Raw genomic sequence first — 17,732 nt, forward strand, 5'->3', positions numbered from 1 at the left:
TGCTTTCACTGCTTATTTCAAGCATACTTGGTGGTATGAGATTATACAAAATAAAGCAAAACAAGGTCATTTTGTATAAAATAGATAGGTAAGGTCTACCAGGGCAAAAAGGGGAGAGAAGGTAGTTTCTGAAGAGTCATGTTTTTCCTGCACTCTGGGACACGGGATTGGGTGTCTACCTTCCATGGATCTGGGGGAGATACTCCATCTGAAAGAAGCAAGTGACCACGGCACAAATACAGAACACTGCCATCTTTTTATTTATTCAAAGGGACACTTCCAGGTACAGAAAGAAATCACAAGGTAATATTAGAAAAAAATAAAAATCAAACACCTGCTAATCAAGTGTTGCACTTAATGAAAACTACCTAAGACAGAAAAAGAGCCAGGAGATCACCACTGAGAACCAGTCACCCAGAACACCTGCCTCCACCGAAACGCTGGTACCACTGCAGAGCAGGGCACTGTTGTTGTTGCAGCGGAGCTAAAGGTGCTGTCAAGAGTCAGCAGACTTGTGGGCCAGATGCACTGAACTCAATGAGGCACTTGAAGATGTACTATGACAGCTAGAGGAATGTGGTTTGGAACCTGTCCTCCACTGCAAAGGCCGCTAACCCCAGGGCAAGTCAACCAATATCCCTAAGCAGCCTCATTTGGGTCCTGTCTGGCTGGACCCTCCTTATTCCAACAGCAAAGAACACTGAAGACAATTAAATCAATCCCTACAGTCTCTTCTTTTCCTTCAACCTTTTTACAAAAGATGTTATTACAATGGCAACAGTTCTGAGCTCTCAGGAAACAGGGTCTTAGGTGCGGTTGGAGGTTGAGACGCATGAAACAGTTGTCTAGAAATTCCTTTCATCTTATGGCACTGATTTAGTTTAAACTGGACTTCTCTTTCTCTCCCTCCACCCAGGTGCTCTCATCCCCAGATGGACATATTGGCATCAAACAGCTCTAGCTTTCAATCTGTACTGGGATTTCCCAGCAGAAGAGACATTTGCCTTTGTCATCCTGAAGTTCCCACTTCACCACCAGTTTTATCTGGAGAAAGAGAAAAAGAATTGGGAAAAATGAAAGTAGGACCTCAACTCAATCCAGAATTGCTTTAACTACGAATCCTAGATGTACACTGAAACAAACTGCCTAATTCTTGATGCTTTTCTTCTTAAATCGTACCATTATGAAAGCCGCTACAGCTGTGGGCACAGCCTGTGTCCCTGAACTTAGAAGAGTGAACCAAGTTATACCTACGATTTGGTGTCAGCACCACATACTAACCTAGCTAACTTATCAAATATAATTTCTAAAGCATTGTTTTTCCATTTTAGATCAACGGTACATACACAAAGGCTTACATGAAAAATAATTCCATGTTTAGACCATTTCTCATGTATGTGGAGATGTGATCCAGCTTTTTCCGACTGTAACCACGAAAAGCAGAGAGTAAAAAGTTAGATTCTTAGGTATAAGGAAACTTACGTGTTAGTTGGAAATGGAAATGTCAAAGCACAAAGGATGTCCAAAGACGTCTACTGTTGTATGGATAGCTTCAGGAACAAGAACGCGTTGTAGTATATTGTTTCAGTTAACTTCCTTACACTGCTTGTGATAATAGTACACCTCATTAGATAGCTCTGCCTTACCTTGTTACACTCATACTATGAGCTGTCCTTTCTAATTCTTTTCCTTTGTGCATTTAAAAAAATGTCTTTATTTTTTTTTTTGTCACAGTTGATATTCAATATTATTTTATATTAGTTTCAGGTGTACAGCACAGTGGTTAGACATTTATATAATTTATGCAGTGACCCCACCCCCCCATTAGTCTAGTACCCACCCGGCACTATATATAGTCGTTGCAACATTATTGACTATATTCTCTATGCTGTACTTTACATCCCTTCTAATTCTTAATAAATCACTGACACTTTGCCAGTCCTTTCTTATGTGGACATTAGCTTACTTGGTATTAGTTACTACCAGTCTTTTGTACTCAGCTGTTTCTTTACAACACAACATTTGAGGGACCCAGCACAACATTTGAAGGACAACATTTGTGATACCCAGCTTTTGGCAACTTGTTTTATGAGTTTTTCAAGACAAGTACATATTAACTATTTCATGTAGTGCTTAAGTTAACATAGCTTAAGCTGTTTTTCAAATGAAACGCAATTCACTTAACAATAACTACCATATATTAAGTGCCTACTATGAATCAGGCCCTAACTTGACACTGTATAAGTAATGGAGCTCCGAGATACCCATGATTATATGCAAATTAATGTGTAAATCTACCCCTGACCTTTAGGGTCACTGACATCCCGTAAACACAGACTCCCTATGTTGGAGACTCTTTAGAACGTTCTTTACTTACTTGCTGCTTCTAGAAAATAAATGGCTAGATTGCGCCTGGTTCTATTTAATTTCCTTTCAAAAAATGTAACTCTTTTTTCTTCATGGAAAAAAGTAATCCTTTTACGTCTCCATTCTCATCAAGATTCATTTCTTTAATACAGGCCCATTCCAGCATTCTCTACCTTACAAATGTTAGGTAGAAAAAGAAGTAGGTATAGCAGAGTGAGTCAGAGGTGAAGGCAGGGGTTGGAGGGGGGTGGAGGGGAGAACGAAGAGTGGAAAAAGCTACCTCTGCTGTGGAGCTAACAAGCTACTTTGAGCTCTCTTGTTAACAGACAAACTACTTACAGCTCTCTTGTTAACAGACCAGGATTTTCTGATGACAATGCTGTAACAGCTTGAAATCCTGAACTATCTGATAACTGGCTAAAACCTTTCAACATTGCATAGGTTTTAGAGTCAGAAAACCTGGCTCTAAATCTAGGCTGCAATATTTCTTAGCTGAGTGGACTCTGTTCATATTACATAACATTGGAGGCTCAAATTTCTTCATCTGTAAAATAGGGATAATACCACCCCTGCACAGGGTGGTCATGAGAATCCAGTTAAATAGTAGATATAAAAATGGCTAACCATTAGACTATAGACAAAGAACAGGGGGACACAATGGAAAGTATCTGCCACACCTCTTGGTTCCTAACACTCCAGCTTATCTCCTTTCCCTCAGGCTTCTGCTTCTTCCTCCTAGAGATGAAGGACTCCTCTAATCTTCTCTTCTACCTCATTCCTCAGATACGTAATCTAGTCACAAGGCCTCCAGTGTCCTTAAGTCACTTACAGAGGGGTAGTCACTCTTCACTGGTAGTTTATTCAGGTAGCTGTAGGTCTTGTTTTCTTCAATGGGGCAGTTGACTCCACTCTTACAACCATCAGACTCAGGAATGGGAAAAGCAACTGGGACGCCCATCAAGATGCCATATACCAGGGCTTTGCTCCCTTGAGACTTAGTACCTGTGAGAGACAGAGAGAGAGAGAGAGAGAGAGAAAAGAGAATCAGATAGTGGAGGAAACAGCCTATTTCCAAACTCTAAATAAAAAATTCAGACACATTCTCAAGCAATGGCATTGCTAGGATAATACGTACCTCTTAATTCCTAGGGTCTATATCTCTTTGTAGTTATGCTACAGAGCAAGTATTCACTCCAAAACTTGACAAATTACTGAATTATGGGGGGAGGAAGGAATCATTGGGGGTTGTTTTCTTTGCTCTTAACCCCACCTTGCTGTTCACTGCCTTTGTTTCTCAGGAGAATCAGAGCTACTTGGATAAATCACCTAATCTGACAAAGTAACTGATTTTTGGCAGTACACTTTCTATTTACTATTTACATCAGCTTCTGTCAAAGTGCATTGTGTATCTTAAAAAGTGTTAGGAGATTGGTTTCTTGAATTCTCCAACACTCCTGCCTAAAGGATTCCATTAGAAATTAAGAATAAAATGGAAAGCGAAGAGGGAATAAGGAGTCTACACGGACATGCCATGGATTGTAACAGTAGAGAAAGAGGCAACCTTTTAGAAACTAGGTTATTAGGTTGGTGCAAAAGTAATTGTGGTGGGCGTTGGCTCGGTGGCTCAGGCAGTTTTCTAACTCCGAAGGCTGCCGGTTTGATTCCCACATGGGCCAGTGGGCTCTCAACCAAAAGGGATGGTGGGCTCCGCCCCCTGCAACTAAGATTGAACACGGCACCTTGAGCTGAGCTGCAGCTGAGCTGCCGCTGAGCTCCCGGATGGCTCAGCTGGTTGGAGCGCATCCTCTCAACCACAAGATTGCCAGTTCGACTCCCGCAAGGGATGGTGGGCTGCGCCCCCTGCAACTAAGATTGAACACGGCACCTTGAGCTGAGCTGCAGCTGAGCTGCCGCTGAGCTCCCGGATGGCTCAGCTGGTTGGAGCGCATCCTCTCAACCACAAGATTGCCAGTTCGACTCCCGCAAGGGATGGTGGGCTGCGCCCCCTGCAACTAGCAACGGCAACTGGACCTGGAGCTGAGCTGCGCCCTCCACAACTAAGATTAAAAGGAGAACAACTTGAAGCTGGATGGCACCCTCCACAACTAAGATTGAAAGGACAACTTGACTTGGAAAAAGTCCTGGAAGTACACACTGTTCCCCAATAAAGTCCTGTTCCCCTTCCCCAATAAAATCTTTAAAGAAAAAAAAAAGTAATTGTGGTTTTTGCAATTATTTTCAATTGCGAAAACTGCAATTACTTTTGCACCAACCTAATAGAAAGAGGCACATTTCTTGCTAAGCTCTACTCTCCATATAGCAAGATGGGTAGGAGGAATAAATATAATAAAATTAGGGTAAACAGAGTTACGAGCTGTTAGGTTATTCTGGAGATCCAGAGTATTGGCTGTTCCCTTCTTTCTGTCTGGGTTGGTGATTACTTTTGTTTAGAAGGTATTAATACTGTTTTGGTTTGGAACAATAAAGGGGCCCGGGTATCATCTCGAAGCGAAACTAACTCTACTACTTAGAGCTGTCTTTAGGCTTAAGAACAAGAGATGGCAGGAATGTTGAGATTTCTTTTTTAGACTGTCTAGTCCAGTTCTATAGGATAGAAAATGAGAGAGGGATTCTAGAAATAAAGACTTTGCATTTGTCTAGATTCCTGGGAATCTGAAGGTGATGAATGCGGTACCAGAAAGCAACAAGTTCCAATAATATTTCTTCAAGTTGAAGAAAGCTCTCAGATTTCTCTCTCTCTCTTTTTTTTTTTTTAAGGGGAACAGGACTTTATTGGGGAACAGTTTATACTTCCAGGACTTTTTTCCAAGTCAAGTTGTTGCCCTTTCAATCTTAGTTGTGGAGGGTGCAGCTCAGCTCCAGGTCCAGTTGCCGTTACTAGTTGCAGGGGGCGCAGCCCACCATCCCTTGCGGGAGTCAAGGAATTGAACTGGCAACCTCGTGGTTGAGAGCCCCGCGCTCTGACCAACTGAGCCATCCAGGAGGCAGTTCAGCTCATGGTGCAGTGTTCAATCTTAGTTGCAGGGGGCGCAGCCCACCATCCCTTGCGGGACTCGAGGAATTGAACTGGCAACCTCGTGGTTGAGAGCCCACTGGCCCATGTGGGAATCGAACTGGCAGCCTTCGGAGTTAGGAGCAAGGAGCTCTAACCGCCTGAGCCACCGGGCTGGCCCAGCTCTCAGATTTCTTGATTGCTTCTTGGGTCCCCAGTGAGTTCCCTAAACCTTACCAAGGCTAAGTATTAACTGCTCTTGTATTTTGAGGCAGAACATAGGTATGTTGCTTGAAATAACAGTATGGAGAAGTTCCAAAGTCTACAGATTTGGGGTCTGTGCTAATACTCTGCAGTCTGTAGGTAAACAGAACTGACATTTCCATAAAAGCCTACTGTGCGATATGATCCAAAATAGGAGAGAGAGAAGCCAAGCTGTCTTTTCTCACCTGTAACACATGGAAATCTCTCTCTTTGCTTAAAGGGAGTCTGGACTCTAGGAAACAGACATAGGGGAACCCCATTATGAGAAGGGTATCTAAGGGCACAGTGAAAGCTAGCTTTGCACAAGTTAGAAGAGAAGGCACAGAATTCTTGATTGCAGTTCCCCTCTCCCACATCCCTAAGCTCTTCCAATACTTGAGACTGATGTCATGCTTTAAGATGAATTTGAAGGTAACAGTCACTTTTACTCACTACTAGTGAAGGTGACATTGACGGTATAAGACTGGCTTTTCTGCAGATGGCAGGGCTGGGTGGGGCATGGGCTCACATTCACTTCCTTTATAACTCCTACCTCGGAACCTGCAAAAGAAGAAAAATGAATTGGAAAAGGAGGAAAATAAACCACCCAGGCTGTCCCTACTTAATGAGATGATGCTCTGCTCCCCCAATGAGGGTGAGCTCGTTCTCCAGGAAACTGCTTATATTTGATGGGTGAAGGGGAATTAAGGGAATTATAAAGTATACGAGGTCTGATAATTAAGTTCACGAACTCGTTGCAATGATGTTGCTAACCGTTTTTTGCTATCAAAGGGATTATTCATTATGAATCTGTACCAACTGGACAGTTAACCAAGTTTACTATTTGGAAGTGCTGAAAAGGCTGCGTGAAAAAGTTAGATGACCTGAACTTCTCGCCAACAATTCATGGCTCTTGCATTTCAACAATGTACCAGCTCACACGGCACTGTCTGTGAGGGAGTTTTTAGCCAGTAAACAAATAACCGTATTGGAACACCCTCCCTACTCACCTAATCTGGCCCCCATGACTTCTTTCTTTACCCAAAGATAAAGAAAATATCAAAAGGAAGACATTTTGATGACATTCAGGACATCAAGTGTAATATGATGACAGCTCTGATGGCCATTCCTGAAAAAGAGTTCTAAAATTGCTTTGAAGAGTGGACTAGGCGCTGGCATCGGTGCACAGATTCTCAAGGGGAGCACTTTGAAGGTGACTGCAGATATTCAGCAATGAGGTATGTGGCACTTTTTCTAGGATGAGTTCGCAAACTTAATTGTCCACACATAGCCAGCTCCCCTACTCTACATCCTGGGAGAGCTATACCATGGAAAATCATCTCCACCCCTTTCCACTCCGGCACAGGATTTTAGAGCAGCACACATATGGCACAAGTCGCAGTGCTACTGTTTCCATTTGGAATCTTGAGAGTGGTTGCTCCCAAACTGTCCCCCCACTATCTTTCAATCCTGTCCTAGTATCTCTCCAAATCAGTGGTCTCCAAGCTCTGTATACCCCCACCAGTGAGAACAATTTAAGCAGGCACCTGCAATATACAGATGTACACTCGACTTTGGAAACCCGTGTTCTTCAAAATACGTATCGTTGAGGTAGGGTGGGTATCTTTTTTAAAAAAAATTTCACTTTAAACAAGGAAAAAAGTGCTATTTATTCACAATAAATGCTTGATCAAAAAAGGTTAAGTACAAATCGTTAAAAATCCTGTTATCTCATCCAGGCCCCTGAAACTGGACAGCTGAATAGGAGAGAATGCAAGTGAACTGCCTCCTACCACTGCCTGTAACAGGGTCAGCATAAGCTCTTCAACTCAGCCATCACTGTTGAGATAGACTCTGGGACCTGATGCCTGGGTTTGAAGCCTCACTGGCCGCATTACTTACTGTGTAACCAACCTCAAGGCGACATCCTGAACCACTCGGGGATACTAATAGTACCTACCTCACAGAGTAGGTGAGCTAACACACATATAGCTCTTAGGTAAGTGTTGGGAACACAGTAATGCTATACAGTAGTCCCCCTTATTTGCTTTTGGTGGTTTCAGTTACCTGCGTTTAACTGTGTTCCAAAAAAGATTAAATGGAAAACTCCAGAAATAAACAATTCATAAGTTTTAAATTGAGTAGCGTGATGAAATCTTGCAGTGTCCCACCCCATCCCGCCTAGGAGATGACTCATCCTTTTGTTCAGCTAAGCACTTAGTAACCGACTGTTCCGGTCCCCGTATTACAGTGCTTATGTTTAAGTAACTCTAACTTTATTTGATAATGGCCCCAAAGCTTAAGAGTAGTGATGCTGGCAATTCAGACATGCCAAAGAGAAGCCATAAAGTGACTCGGTTAAGTGAAACAGTATGTATGTATAGGAAAAAACTATATATATATATATATATATATATATATATATATATATATATATATATATATATATATATACTATCCCTGGATTCAGGCATCCACTGAACGTACCCACCTCAGATAAGAGGGGACCACTATATAAATGTTTACCATTATTGTCATTATAGCAGGATTCAGTCCATAAATTTAACCTAGAACAGCTGCTCCTGGGTGGGTTAGCACATTCCCTTTTGACACACAAGGTGGGACTCTCACCTCGAATATATTTTGTGGGTAGAAATTATGGATCCAGCTGATAGAATGGGCTCTTTGTGACTCAAAAGTAGAACACAGGAAGACAGAAAGCAACCCGCAGGTTGGCAGCACATTTTCTGCTTTGCAGTCACCAGGGTAGCCCAGTTCTGGTATGAACTGAGCAGCTCGTGTGGATGCTCTCTGCTTTCTCAGCCTGCGCCCGCTCTTAGGTGGAACAACTGAATCATAGTGAACAACACTGCTCCACTAGGTCGGTAAATATCTTGCAGTCCTTTATCCCCAGCTTCTTTCTCCATCATGGCAAAATTCTCAAACTATACAGGCAAGAATCCTCTTCTCTAAGACTCTCTCCCACTCTGTCCTATCGTCTATGGACAGGAAATAAAAAAAAAATCCAGAACTTTAAGCAACAACCTATTGAAAATCAGTGCTTATGCTAAAGCTTTCCATGTCCAGCTTCTACCTGCTTCTTTCAAGACTGGGTCACATGATCTAGTAGGAATTGAGTAAAGGGTAGTACTTGTAGCTCCTTCATCCCGTTTTTTGGTTGACAAGAGGTTCTTGGACTTCCAATGTCAGTAAATCAAACTCCTTAGCCCTAAAGTGCAAAAATTGCAAAACTAGTTTGCCTGACCCCATTTCTCACTTAAGGAAATGCCACTCCAGGGGAAAGTGGGTGTACAGTGGAACTCAAAAACTTTTGATGTGGGCACTGAAGTTTTTACATTGTATTTCCCAATTCAAAAGTAAATTGAAAATCTGTAACTGAAACTCTCCTTCCCTTAAGAAGTTCCTGCCATTGGCCTATGCCTGCTTTTTTCAAATAAGTAGAGCAGTCTCTGGATTTGGTTTCTTTAAGTTTTTTTTTTTTTTTTTTTTTTTAAAGTTAATGTTACCATTGAAACCAAGTAGCTAAAAAACACACACTAGTTTCTTATTGCCTACTAGCTATGAGAACTTGGGCAAGGTACTCTATGTGCCTGTTTCCTCATCTGTAAAAAAGACTGTGATGGTTGAATGAGTTAATAAAATTAATACAGTGTCTTCATCCAAATGTTGGTAACTAAATTTAATGGAGGGAAAGGCAGTAATTTGAGGTAATAAAAATATCTTTCAAGTGCCAGTCTCCTAGTTGTGGAATAGCGTTTGTTAAGAATTAATAGGCTAGCAGCGTTTATTCCTTAATTAATCTATCCCCTATTTCCCATCTTCGTTTTTGTCTCAAATGAATTTTGATGACATAGTGGAAAGAGAATTTATTCCCTCATTTACTTTTAAAACAGATATTTATTGAGCAGTTACTATTCCCTGGGCACTGGCTATGGAGGAGCAAACTTATTCTGGTTCCCATTCTGCTGTGTGACTTTGCGTAAGTTACTTAACATCTCTGGAATTCAATGAGTGAATATACGATCTCCAAGTCTTCTTCCAACTTACAAATTTTATAAAATCAGTTTCATGCTTCTTTCATTTATCATTATACCTCTCCACTTCAGAAAAGCATGGTTGGAACAATTCTACACACCTGACTGAACGAAATCACAATTTCTACAGCTCACCCCTGTATTTCCCAACATAGATTCCAACCACAGCGTCAAGAGGGGGCTATGTGTCACAAGCTGTGACCGGAAACACGAGTTTTATCGACAGGAGTAATCACAAAACTTCCATAGCCCAAGGGAAACGCCAACGAAATAAGTCTTGAAAAAGAGAACTGACTTTTGACTTGTCAGTAAAAGGTAAATTAAAACAGAGAACAGAGTAGGAGGGAGAGGTCATCCAAGATACAGACAAAAAAAGTTCTGCGCCTCACCCCTCACTCCCCGCGCTGCATATGGAGCTTCGGTTGTCGGCCCTACAAACTTTAGGAAACTTCAGCAAAAGGCCCACTTCCAAGAATGTCCAGGGACCCCAAACACTCGTTCCAAGGAAAGACACAAAGCTGTGAGCGGTCGAGTTTCCTCGAGGCCGGCACCTTCTTCTCTACCCCAGCCCACTCCACCAGGCGTCCAAGGCTAAGCCTGGCCGCCCCCGGGATCGGCCCAACCTAGCCCCGGGTCTCAGCGCGGTGTTCTGGCGGAGGCTCCCGCAGAGGGCGCTGGGACCCCGGGCTAGTCCCGGACTCACCACAGTCCTTGAAATGCACCGGCTCTGCCAGGGCGGAGGCGCTGAGAGCCAGGAGCAGCCAAGCGGCGGCCAAGAAACGCATAGTTGCTACAGAGCTTCCAAGCGCAAGGAAGGAAGAAGCGACCGCCGTAGTCACAAGATATATGGGCAGGGGCTGGCCGGGGGTGGAGCTCAGTCAGGCGACTCGGTACCAGCAACCAAAGCAGAAGCCCCGCCCCCAACTCCTGGGAGCTTGGTTCTGCGGGATCTCGCCCGGGCGCCCCTTTCTCCGCCCATGATGTCCGCTTTGCGGGGGGGTGGGCTATGATACATCTCCACCCCGCCCCTCTCTTTAGCGCTCGGCTTTGTTGGTGCGTCCCCACTTCCGCAATGGGAGCTTTTCTAGCCAACCAATTCCTTCTTCTCCCGCACCACCCAATAGGCGTGCCCGGAGGCGGGGTCTCTGTGGGTCCTGCCTTTTGAGGTCCAGGCGAAAAAGAGGATTGGAGCGACGCGAGGGGCGGGCTGTGTGGAGAAGATGGCGGCCACCTGGGGCTTATCCCTAGCGGCCGCTGCGCTGAGAGCGGTCACCCCCTGGCCGAGAAGCAGGTACCAAGCCTAGAAGGGCAGCTGGGAAGTGTTAAGATTTGCGCCTCCAGGACTAAGCAGAAACTAAGGTCTGCGGGGAGGTGAGGGAGTGGCGTGAGGTTGTCCAGTTGGAGGTCATTAGGTTTGGCGTGAGCCAGTCCAGATGGGGGTCGTCAGGTTTGACTTGAGGCTGTCCAGGTGGGGGGTCGCCAGGTGCCCCTCTGCTTTGGGTTCATCCTCCTCCTTTGCGCGCGGCAGGCTCCTGGCGGCCTCCGCTGGACCGCGGGCGCATCGGGAAGCGTCGTCTTCCAGTCCCGAGGCTGGCGAAGGGCAGATTCACCTCACAGACAGCTGCGTCCAGGTAAGAGCAGCGGCGGTGCCTGGACGAGGGACGGAAATGCGGGGACCTCCTCTTGACCTACCCTTTTTGTTCCCTTTACCCGCCATTCCTGAGCCTCTCTCCCTGCATTTCAGAGGCTTCTGGAAATTACCCAAGGGTCAGAATTCCTCAGGCTGGAGGTGGAAGGAGGTGGATGCTCCGGTTTCCAATACAAATTTTCACTGGATACAGTTATCAACCCTGACGACAGGCAAGGAAAAAGGGGTGGGTCCTCAGAATGTGTATGGGGGGGGGAAGTGTCTCCAGTTTGACGTGCACTTTTATTCCAAATTTAAAAGGTTTTCTAAGGATGCTTAACACCACCCTTCTCACACAGTAGGGATACAGTGAAGATACGTTGTCTTGATTTAAAATAAGTTATAGGAGGAAAATATGTCCATAGGGTAGTTGGTAGAGAGTCAGGCTGGACTAGATTCCAGGCCTAAATCCCTAAGCATTTCCCAGTATGCATTCCATTGAATCTTTTTGCCTCAAAATCAGCACCTGTTGGAAGTAATAAGGGTGCTTCTTCTGTATTTCAGAAAACTGAGGGTGTGCACCTCTTACATCAGGGTACAGAGGGTGTCATGTTTTTGGTGTTTATGATATTCATTAATGCTTTCCTCCTGTCTTTTCAGGGTATTTGAACAGGGTGGGGCAAGAGTGGTGGTTGACTCTGATAGCTTAGCCTTCGTCAAAGGAGCCCAGGTGGACTTCAGCCAAGAACTGATCCGAAGCTCATTTCAAGTGTTGAACAATCCTCAAGCGGAGACAGGCTGCTCCTGTGGGTCATCCTTTTCTGTCAAACTTTGATGCGATGACTGGTGCCTCAGAGATTGCCACCCTTTGTACCAATTTGAGGAACCTGGGATTAGTGGAATTCTACAGGTTTCCTTCCAATCATGTTCCTCTCTCAGTTTTATTTCCCACAGTCCAGGAGTGTTGTGTTTTGCCACTGTTATTTTTAGAATGTGAAGCTTTTACTCTTGACTTAATTTCTCCTGCACAATTCTAAAGCTAAGCTTCTAGATGCTGTTACCTAAAATTTAATAATTGAAACCCAGTATAATCTGTAGAGCCTCCAAGATTCCAAAATTGGAAGTTACTTCTCTGGCCTTCAGAGCTGCTTGTACATATGTATATAGCTACGTATAAAAGCTTGATTTTAAAGAAAGTCCTCATTCAGTCATGTTTTCGATCCAAGTCAGAGAATAGGTAGTTTGAACACTGGTTACTAGGCTAGAAAGGATGAGAAAGGCAAATGAAATGTTCTTATTTTCATCTCACCCTTCTTGAATGTGGTAGTTGACTTATCCTTATTTTCTGTGCAACACATTCTCTACCTCCCATTTGTTAAAGCAGATACGTTTTCCTTTCACACTCATGAATCTGCTAGATTCACAAAACCAAAAGCCCATCACTTAGAAAGCAGACTTAACTCCCACTGATAACTGAATCACTTGAAAAATAGCCTGTATACTCCGTACTCCTACAGACATTTCAGGATTCTATGATCATTTAGTGACTGACTCTTTTTAAGACACGTTGCTTCACTTACCTTATGATGTAAGATGTCTCTGGTCTCCTGTATGGCAGGAACCGGTCCCTTTGTTGGTATAGATAACTTAGAGATTTTCTTTTAGGTTGGATTACCAGATAAAGTGAAGTATGTCCAGTTAAATTTGAATTTTAGATGAGTGACATAATTTTTAGTATGTGTCCCAAATACTGCATGAAACATACTTATACTAAAAATTATTTGTTGTTTATTTGAAATTCAATTTTAACTGGGCATCCTGTGTATTTATTTGTTAAACCTGGCAAGTTTATTGTAGGGTCAGTGAAAGAAAAGCATTTTAAGTCACACATTCCAATGAATTCTAAAGTACTTGTTTGGGTATGGCACTTAAATAGGCTACAGAGCTAGAAATCGTTGTGGTATGTGTATGACAGTGCTGGACAGCCAGAATTGCACGGACACCTAAAAATGGACAAAAATACCATCACCATGGTGAGTGACTTATACACGCTAATGTTGGGGAAACCACACCCAACTTTCTTCTGAGAATTGAGCCGTAGTCTTTTGGCCTTCTGTTATAAAGCATCGAGTGGAGGGTCCGTATTTGGCAGGAGCATCCTATATAGAGAAGTGGGTAGCACTGATCATCACAGTGTAGCCCTCCCTTAAACTGTGGCCCTCAGGTCATGTCATGCAGCTCAGGCCCTAACACTGTCCAGAAACATTATTTCGGTTTTGTGTGTTTGTCTCAAGGGCAGGAAAGTACTTTTCTAGGAATCTAGCATTGATATTTATGATTACTCTTAAAATCCCTGTTTGCCATTTCTTCATAGAAATGCCACAGGGCTGCTTAAAGGAAGTTTGCTTTTAGAAGTTTTGAAATAATTATCATCTGGCTTTAATTGTAAAATAAGGTCAGGTAAATATATAAAGAGAGGGAACATTTAAGCAGTCTATGGCCAGCAGCTGTATTTAAAAATATTTTATTTTTTTTGGACTAGGTAATACATACATATGGTACAAAATTCAAAGAGACACAAAAAGGGATACAATGAAAAGTCTCCCAATCCTGGACCCATCCACCCGGTCACCCTCCCCACAAACCACCCTTATTTCTAAGAATTGAACCCATAGGCATACCCCATAGATATAATGTGAAATAACATTTGCACAAGAATATTCATTACAGCATTATTTTTAATAGCAAAAGATAGGAAACAATGGAAATGGCCATCACTAGGAGACTGATTAAATAAATTATGATTTATCCATTCAATGGAATAGTATACATTTGTAAAATAGAATGAGACAGCTCTTACGTGCAGGTATGTATTAAGTGAAAAAAAGCAAAGTGTAGAACGGCATGCAGAGTAGGCTATCTGTGTTTGTAATACAAGGAAACGTGTACATGCATGAGATATCCCTGGAAGGGCAAGCAGGAAGGTGAGGGTTGGGAGGAGGGACAACGGGAATAGCATTTAAGAAGGCGCAGAACCAGCAGGATATCCCAAGGAATGCTAAGGAGTTCTGTGAAACATGGGGTGTGAGGTGGAGTGCCAAGGTGGAGGTTAGCAGATACCCAATTCTCTCCCCTTTAGACAAATAGCAGCATATGTTACACTTTGTTATACAACCCTCCTTTTCCCCTTAATCTATTTTGGATATCAAGGCAGTTAGAGCCACTTTTTAGGGCTCTATAACACTTCTAATCTTTTGCTATTACAAATAATGCTATAATAAATAATCTCTTACATATATCATTTCACATTTGGTGAGAATGTAGCTGAAGTTTCAATTCCTAGAAGTGGAATTATGGATTCAAGGAGTAAGTGCTTTTATAATTTTGAAAGACATTGCCTTATTATCCTCTTCAGAAATTGTATCAGCTTGTACTCTTTCTCCAGGTGCTTGCCAACCAGGAGTCTTAACAAACTCCTTGATCTTTGCCAATCTGACAAAGTGTCTGGGTCTGGTTTTAACTTGCGTTTCTTTTGTTATGAATGAAGGTCAGCATACTTTCATACATTTAAGAACAATATATTTTTTATCTGCTGCAAACATCTCAACTAGTATAGTGACCTAGAGCAAATTATTTAAACTTCATGTGTCTTCATTTCCTCAGCTGTGAGTTGGTAATAAAAATAGTAAGTAGGATTGTTGGGTGATTAAATGAAATTTGTGTATAGCATTCAACACTGCCGACCTAGCACATAGCAAGCATTCAATAAGTTATTATATGGTGGCTGACAATCAGAGCAGCAGGTAGGACAGGACAGATTAAATTAAGAAAATAGTGTTCATCTCCATGTCTCCAGGGACACGGAGCCTTGTTTACTTACATTGTTATTGATAAGAGAGATACAAAGTCAGAGCGTTCCTTGTCTTAGAAGAGTAAAGAAGCTTTTCTCATTGGAACCCAATCATAGAGCTGGCAAAGGGGTAGGCACAGCCTCATTTATAATAGTTAGACTTAGCCAACATGGTAAAGAAATTTGGTTTAATATGAAACAAAAATGTGAGAGACCAGATGAACATTTCTTTATTCTATCGTGGTTCTAAACCAGCTAGCCAAGGTTGGAGTGGGTCTTGACTTGTAAACTCGGAGAAATGCCATCCAGCCATTTTATGAAGGGGAAGAGGGCAGAGGCTTCTGGGTAGAGAGGAGAAACAACAAAGGCAATCTGGCTTCCCCCAAAACATGACTACACTGCATTTCACAAGCTAGAAAATAGACCTCTTTATTTTTAGCACATCAAACTGGTGTCCACAGAAGGAGAGGCCAGGAGAGAGTTGCGTCCTGTAAGGAGCAGTATGCGTCTAATGCAGGTCTTCGGAGATGGGCCCGGCCCGTGGCAGAGCCCCTCGTGCATCAGGTGCTGTACTGGGTAGGTTTTGAAGGTTTATTTGCTGGAAGCTACTGAATATTTTCTAGAGACTGTGTAAAGCCCTGGCTCCCCCTGTCCTATCAATTCCCCATACGTTTAGTATTGCCCCCTTGCTTTCTCAGGCTCCTTGCTCCCCTTCATGTCTCACACTTCAGCAAGCTGGCAACAGTCTTGCTTCTCTCAGATGAGGGTATCTCCTGCCCCTCCCTGGGGCCACAGAAGTGACTACAGGATGGAGATGTGGCAAAATCTGCTCCCGACCAGATTGAATAGCAGTGATGGTTCTTGGGGGGAGGAGGCACTGGAGTCACTCCCCAAACTTCCTCCAATCCTTTTTTGCTCCATGGATTCGGAAGGACCAGCCTCTGACTCAGTTTTGGGATCATCAGGAAGATCATCGTGGCTGGAAAGGGGTGTCTGTAGTGTGAGGCCGGAGGACCTCACATGTGTGCACAGCTTGAAGGGGTTCAGGGGTGGATGAGGGCCATCCTTTGGTACGCATCCCATAGCAAGGCCAGGACAGGACAGATGGCAAACTGGGCCTCACGGCCAGTGGCTGAAGCATTAAAGCATTTGGTGGTGGTTGAGCTGAGCGAGGGCGTGGTGGCATGGAGGCTGTGACAAGCTCACCGCCAGCACCGAAGCTGGGAGAGATGGAGGCAGGGCTGGCTGGGTGTGGGGCTGCAGGGCCTCCCGCCTGATGTCTCCCCAGCTAGGAAAACGTCCTCAAGGCCCCTGCCTGAGGCCAATTTCCAGGTAGCTGCCCACACTGACTTCTCACTGCTACTTCTTGGCGGTGCAGTGTGGGGGGCCTGCCTCAGCCACATAACCTGGGGAGCAGTGGCAGCGGTAAGAGCCCTCAGTGTTCTCGCAGTGACCGTGGGCGCAGAGCGCAGCAGGCCCGTTCAAGTCATCACACTCATTGACATCTAAGGAAGGAAAACCGAGCTGGCTGGAGCTGAAGGGCCTCCGGTCACTAAGCCCTGGCTCCCACCCTGTAGTGGAATCCTAGGGATGGCAGCCAGAGGCTGAAGTGACTGTCCCAAATGAGCAACTCGAGGACACAAATTAGGTGGTAAGGAGCCCATACTGTGCCCAGGAGAGTGGTCTGCTCCTTTGTCCCTGACGTTTTTTGGTCAGGGCACCTCCATGGAAAGGTCTTTCTAAACCCAGCATAGGCAGTCCCACTAGGGGGCAGTATGGATTTTCCAGCTATCCTAAGTTCAGACATGCATTCCTAACGTGAGCAGTGGGCCAGTCTGACCTCCACAGGGAATCATCAGGGCCAGTTTGCTTCCTGGGCATTGCCACTCTGATGCTAAACTTACCCACACAGGCCATTTGGGCCATGTCCAGCTGGAAGCCCTCAAAGCAGTCACAGGTGTAGCCCTCCTGCACACGCACACAGCGGCCATTCTCACAGCCATTCAGGATGCCACACTCCTCTGCCTGAAGCCCTTCGAAGCCGGCCTGGTGTTCTGGTAGAAGGAAGTCAGAGAAGGAAGCTGAGGCCTTGTGCCCAATCCCTGGACGCTCACCCTCTGTTGAATTCCTGGGGTGGGGGTGGGGAGGGTCTTAAAACTCATAGAAAGATGCTAAAACAAAAGACTATTCTTAAAAAATAAGTGTGTGTCATTTTAGGTGGGTGAGACCTTTAAATGAGGCCTCCCAGGAAGGTTGGGATTCACTGCTTTTACAATGCCAGGCTCCTGAGCAGCTGAGTGTCTCTGTGCATTTTGGGTTTTGTTGTGGTTGCGGGGAGGGTGTTAAGATCTTTAGATATATAGTTTTTTGCTTTGTTTTGTTTTGTTTTTGCTGGGAGGGGTTTGACAGCGAAAGTGGATTACCCTCACTCAACACCAAGCAAAACTACCTCTTCTCTCTAAGCAGCTCCCCACCACTGAAGACCCTCTCCCGAATCTCAGTGCCATCTTGATCAGTCTGATCAGGTGGCTGTGTCCGGGGCAGGGACCTGTCCACTGCACTGATGCCAGGCCTGAG

At 44.2% G+C, this 17,732-nt stretch overlaps 3 protein-coding genes across 5 annotated transcripts in view; 1 reads left to right on the forward strand and 2 right to left on the reverse strand.

Moving 5' to 3' along the window:
• Positions 1–237: 237 nt before the first annotated feature.
• NPC2 (NPC intracellular cholesterol transporter 2) lies at positions 238–10,712 on the reverse strand. The gene is made up of 4 exons (XM_019733681.3): positions 10,382–10,712; positions 6,077–6,184; positions 3,197–3,369; positions 238–1,044 (listed from the first exon to the last, which is right to left on the reverse strand). Exons 1-4 carry the CDS (start codon positions 10,461–10,463, stop codon positions 958–960), a joined length of 450 nt encoding a protein of 149 aa, XP_019589240.1. The 5' UTR covers positions 10,464–10,712; the 3' UTR covers positions 238–957.
• Positions 10,713–10,818: 106 nt separating this feature from the next.
• Positions 10,819–12,501, forward strand: ISCA2 (iron-sulfur cluster assembly 2). Of its 2 annotated transcripts, XM_019733551.3 has the most exons (4): positions 10,819–10,969; positions 11,207–11,309; positions 11,423–11,538; positions 11,966–12,501. In XM_019733551.3, exons 1-4 carry the CDS (start codon positions 10,899–10,901, stop codon positions 12,138–12,140), a joined length of 465 nt encoding a protein of 154 aa, XP_019589110.3. In that variant the 5' UTR covers positions 10,819–10,898; the 3' UTR covers positions 12,141–12,501. The 2 variants fall into 2 exon arrangements, with proteins under 2 accessions (XP_019589110.3, XP_088653530.1); XM_088797404.1 differs by lacking the exon at positions 10,819–10,969 and having other exon boundaries at positions 11,044–11,309.
• A 1,312-nt stretch (positions 12,502–13,813) lies between these two features.
• LTBP2 (latent transforming growth factor beta binding protein 2) overlaps positions 13,814–17,732 on the reverse strand; it is a 99,056-nt gene continuing 95,137 nt past the window's right edge. For both annotated transcript variants that reach the window (XM_074327209.2, XM_088797403.1), the window contains 2 exons: positions 17,060–17,209; positions 13,814–16,660 (listed from right to left, as the gene is read on the reverse strand). In XM_074327209.2, coding sequence (XP_074183310.2) covers positions 16,515–16,660; positions 17,060–17,209 — 296 coding nt within the window. In that variant the 3' untranslated portion in view covers positions 13,814–16,514. The remainder of the gene's footprint in view (positions 16,661–17,059; positions 17,210–17,732) is intronic.

The sequence above is a fragment of the Rhinolophus sinicus genome, chromosome 3 (assembly GCF_057876585.1).
Source record: "Rhinolophus sinicus isolate RSI-liver-muscle chromosome 3, RSI-T2T, whole genome shotgun sequence".
In the NCBI taxonomy this organism is placed as follows: domain Eukaryota; kingdom Metazoa; phylum Chordata; class Mammalia; order Chiroptera; family Rhinolophidae; genus Rhinolophus; species Rhinolophus sinicus.

What these genes read in the sequence shown, in the direction of transcription:
- ISCA2 (XM_088797404.1), top strand. Translation starts at nt 11,112, where the DNA reads ATGGGGGTCGTCAGGTTTGACTTGAGGCTGTCCAGGTGGGGGGTCGCC. An exon ending in TCACAGACAGCTGCGTCCAG is followed by an intron (nt 11,310 to 11,422) that starts GTAAGAGCAGCG and finishes CCTGCATTTCAG; the next exon opens with AGGCTTCTGGAAATTACCCA. An exon ending in GTTATCAACCCTGACGACAG is followed by an intron (nt 11,539 to 11,965) that starts GCAAGGAAAAAG and finishes CTGTCTTTTCAG; the next exon opens with GGTATTTGAACAGGGTGGGG.
- NPC2 (XM_019733681.3), bottom strand. Translation starts at nt 10,463, where the DNA reads ATGCGTTTCTTGGCCGCCGCTTGGCTGCTCCTGGCTCTCAGCGCCTCC. An exon ending in CAATGTCACCTTCACTAGTA is followed by an intron (nt 3,370 to 6,076) that starts GTGAGTAAAAGT and finishes TGTCTCTCACAG; the next exon opens with GTACTAAGTCTCAAGGGAGC. An exon ending in TGAAGAGTGACTACCCCTCT is followed by an intron (nt 1,045 to 3,196) that starts GTAAGTGACTTA and finishes CTCTTTCTCCAG; the next exon opens with ATAAAACTGGTGGTGAAGTG.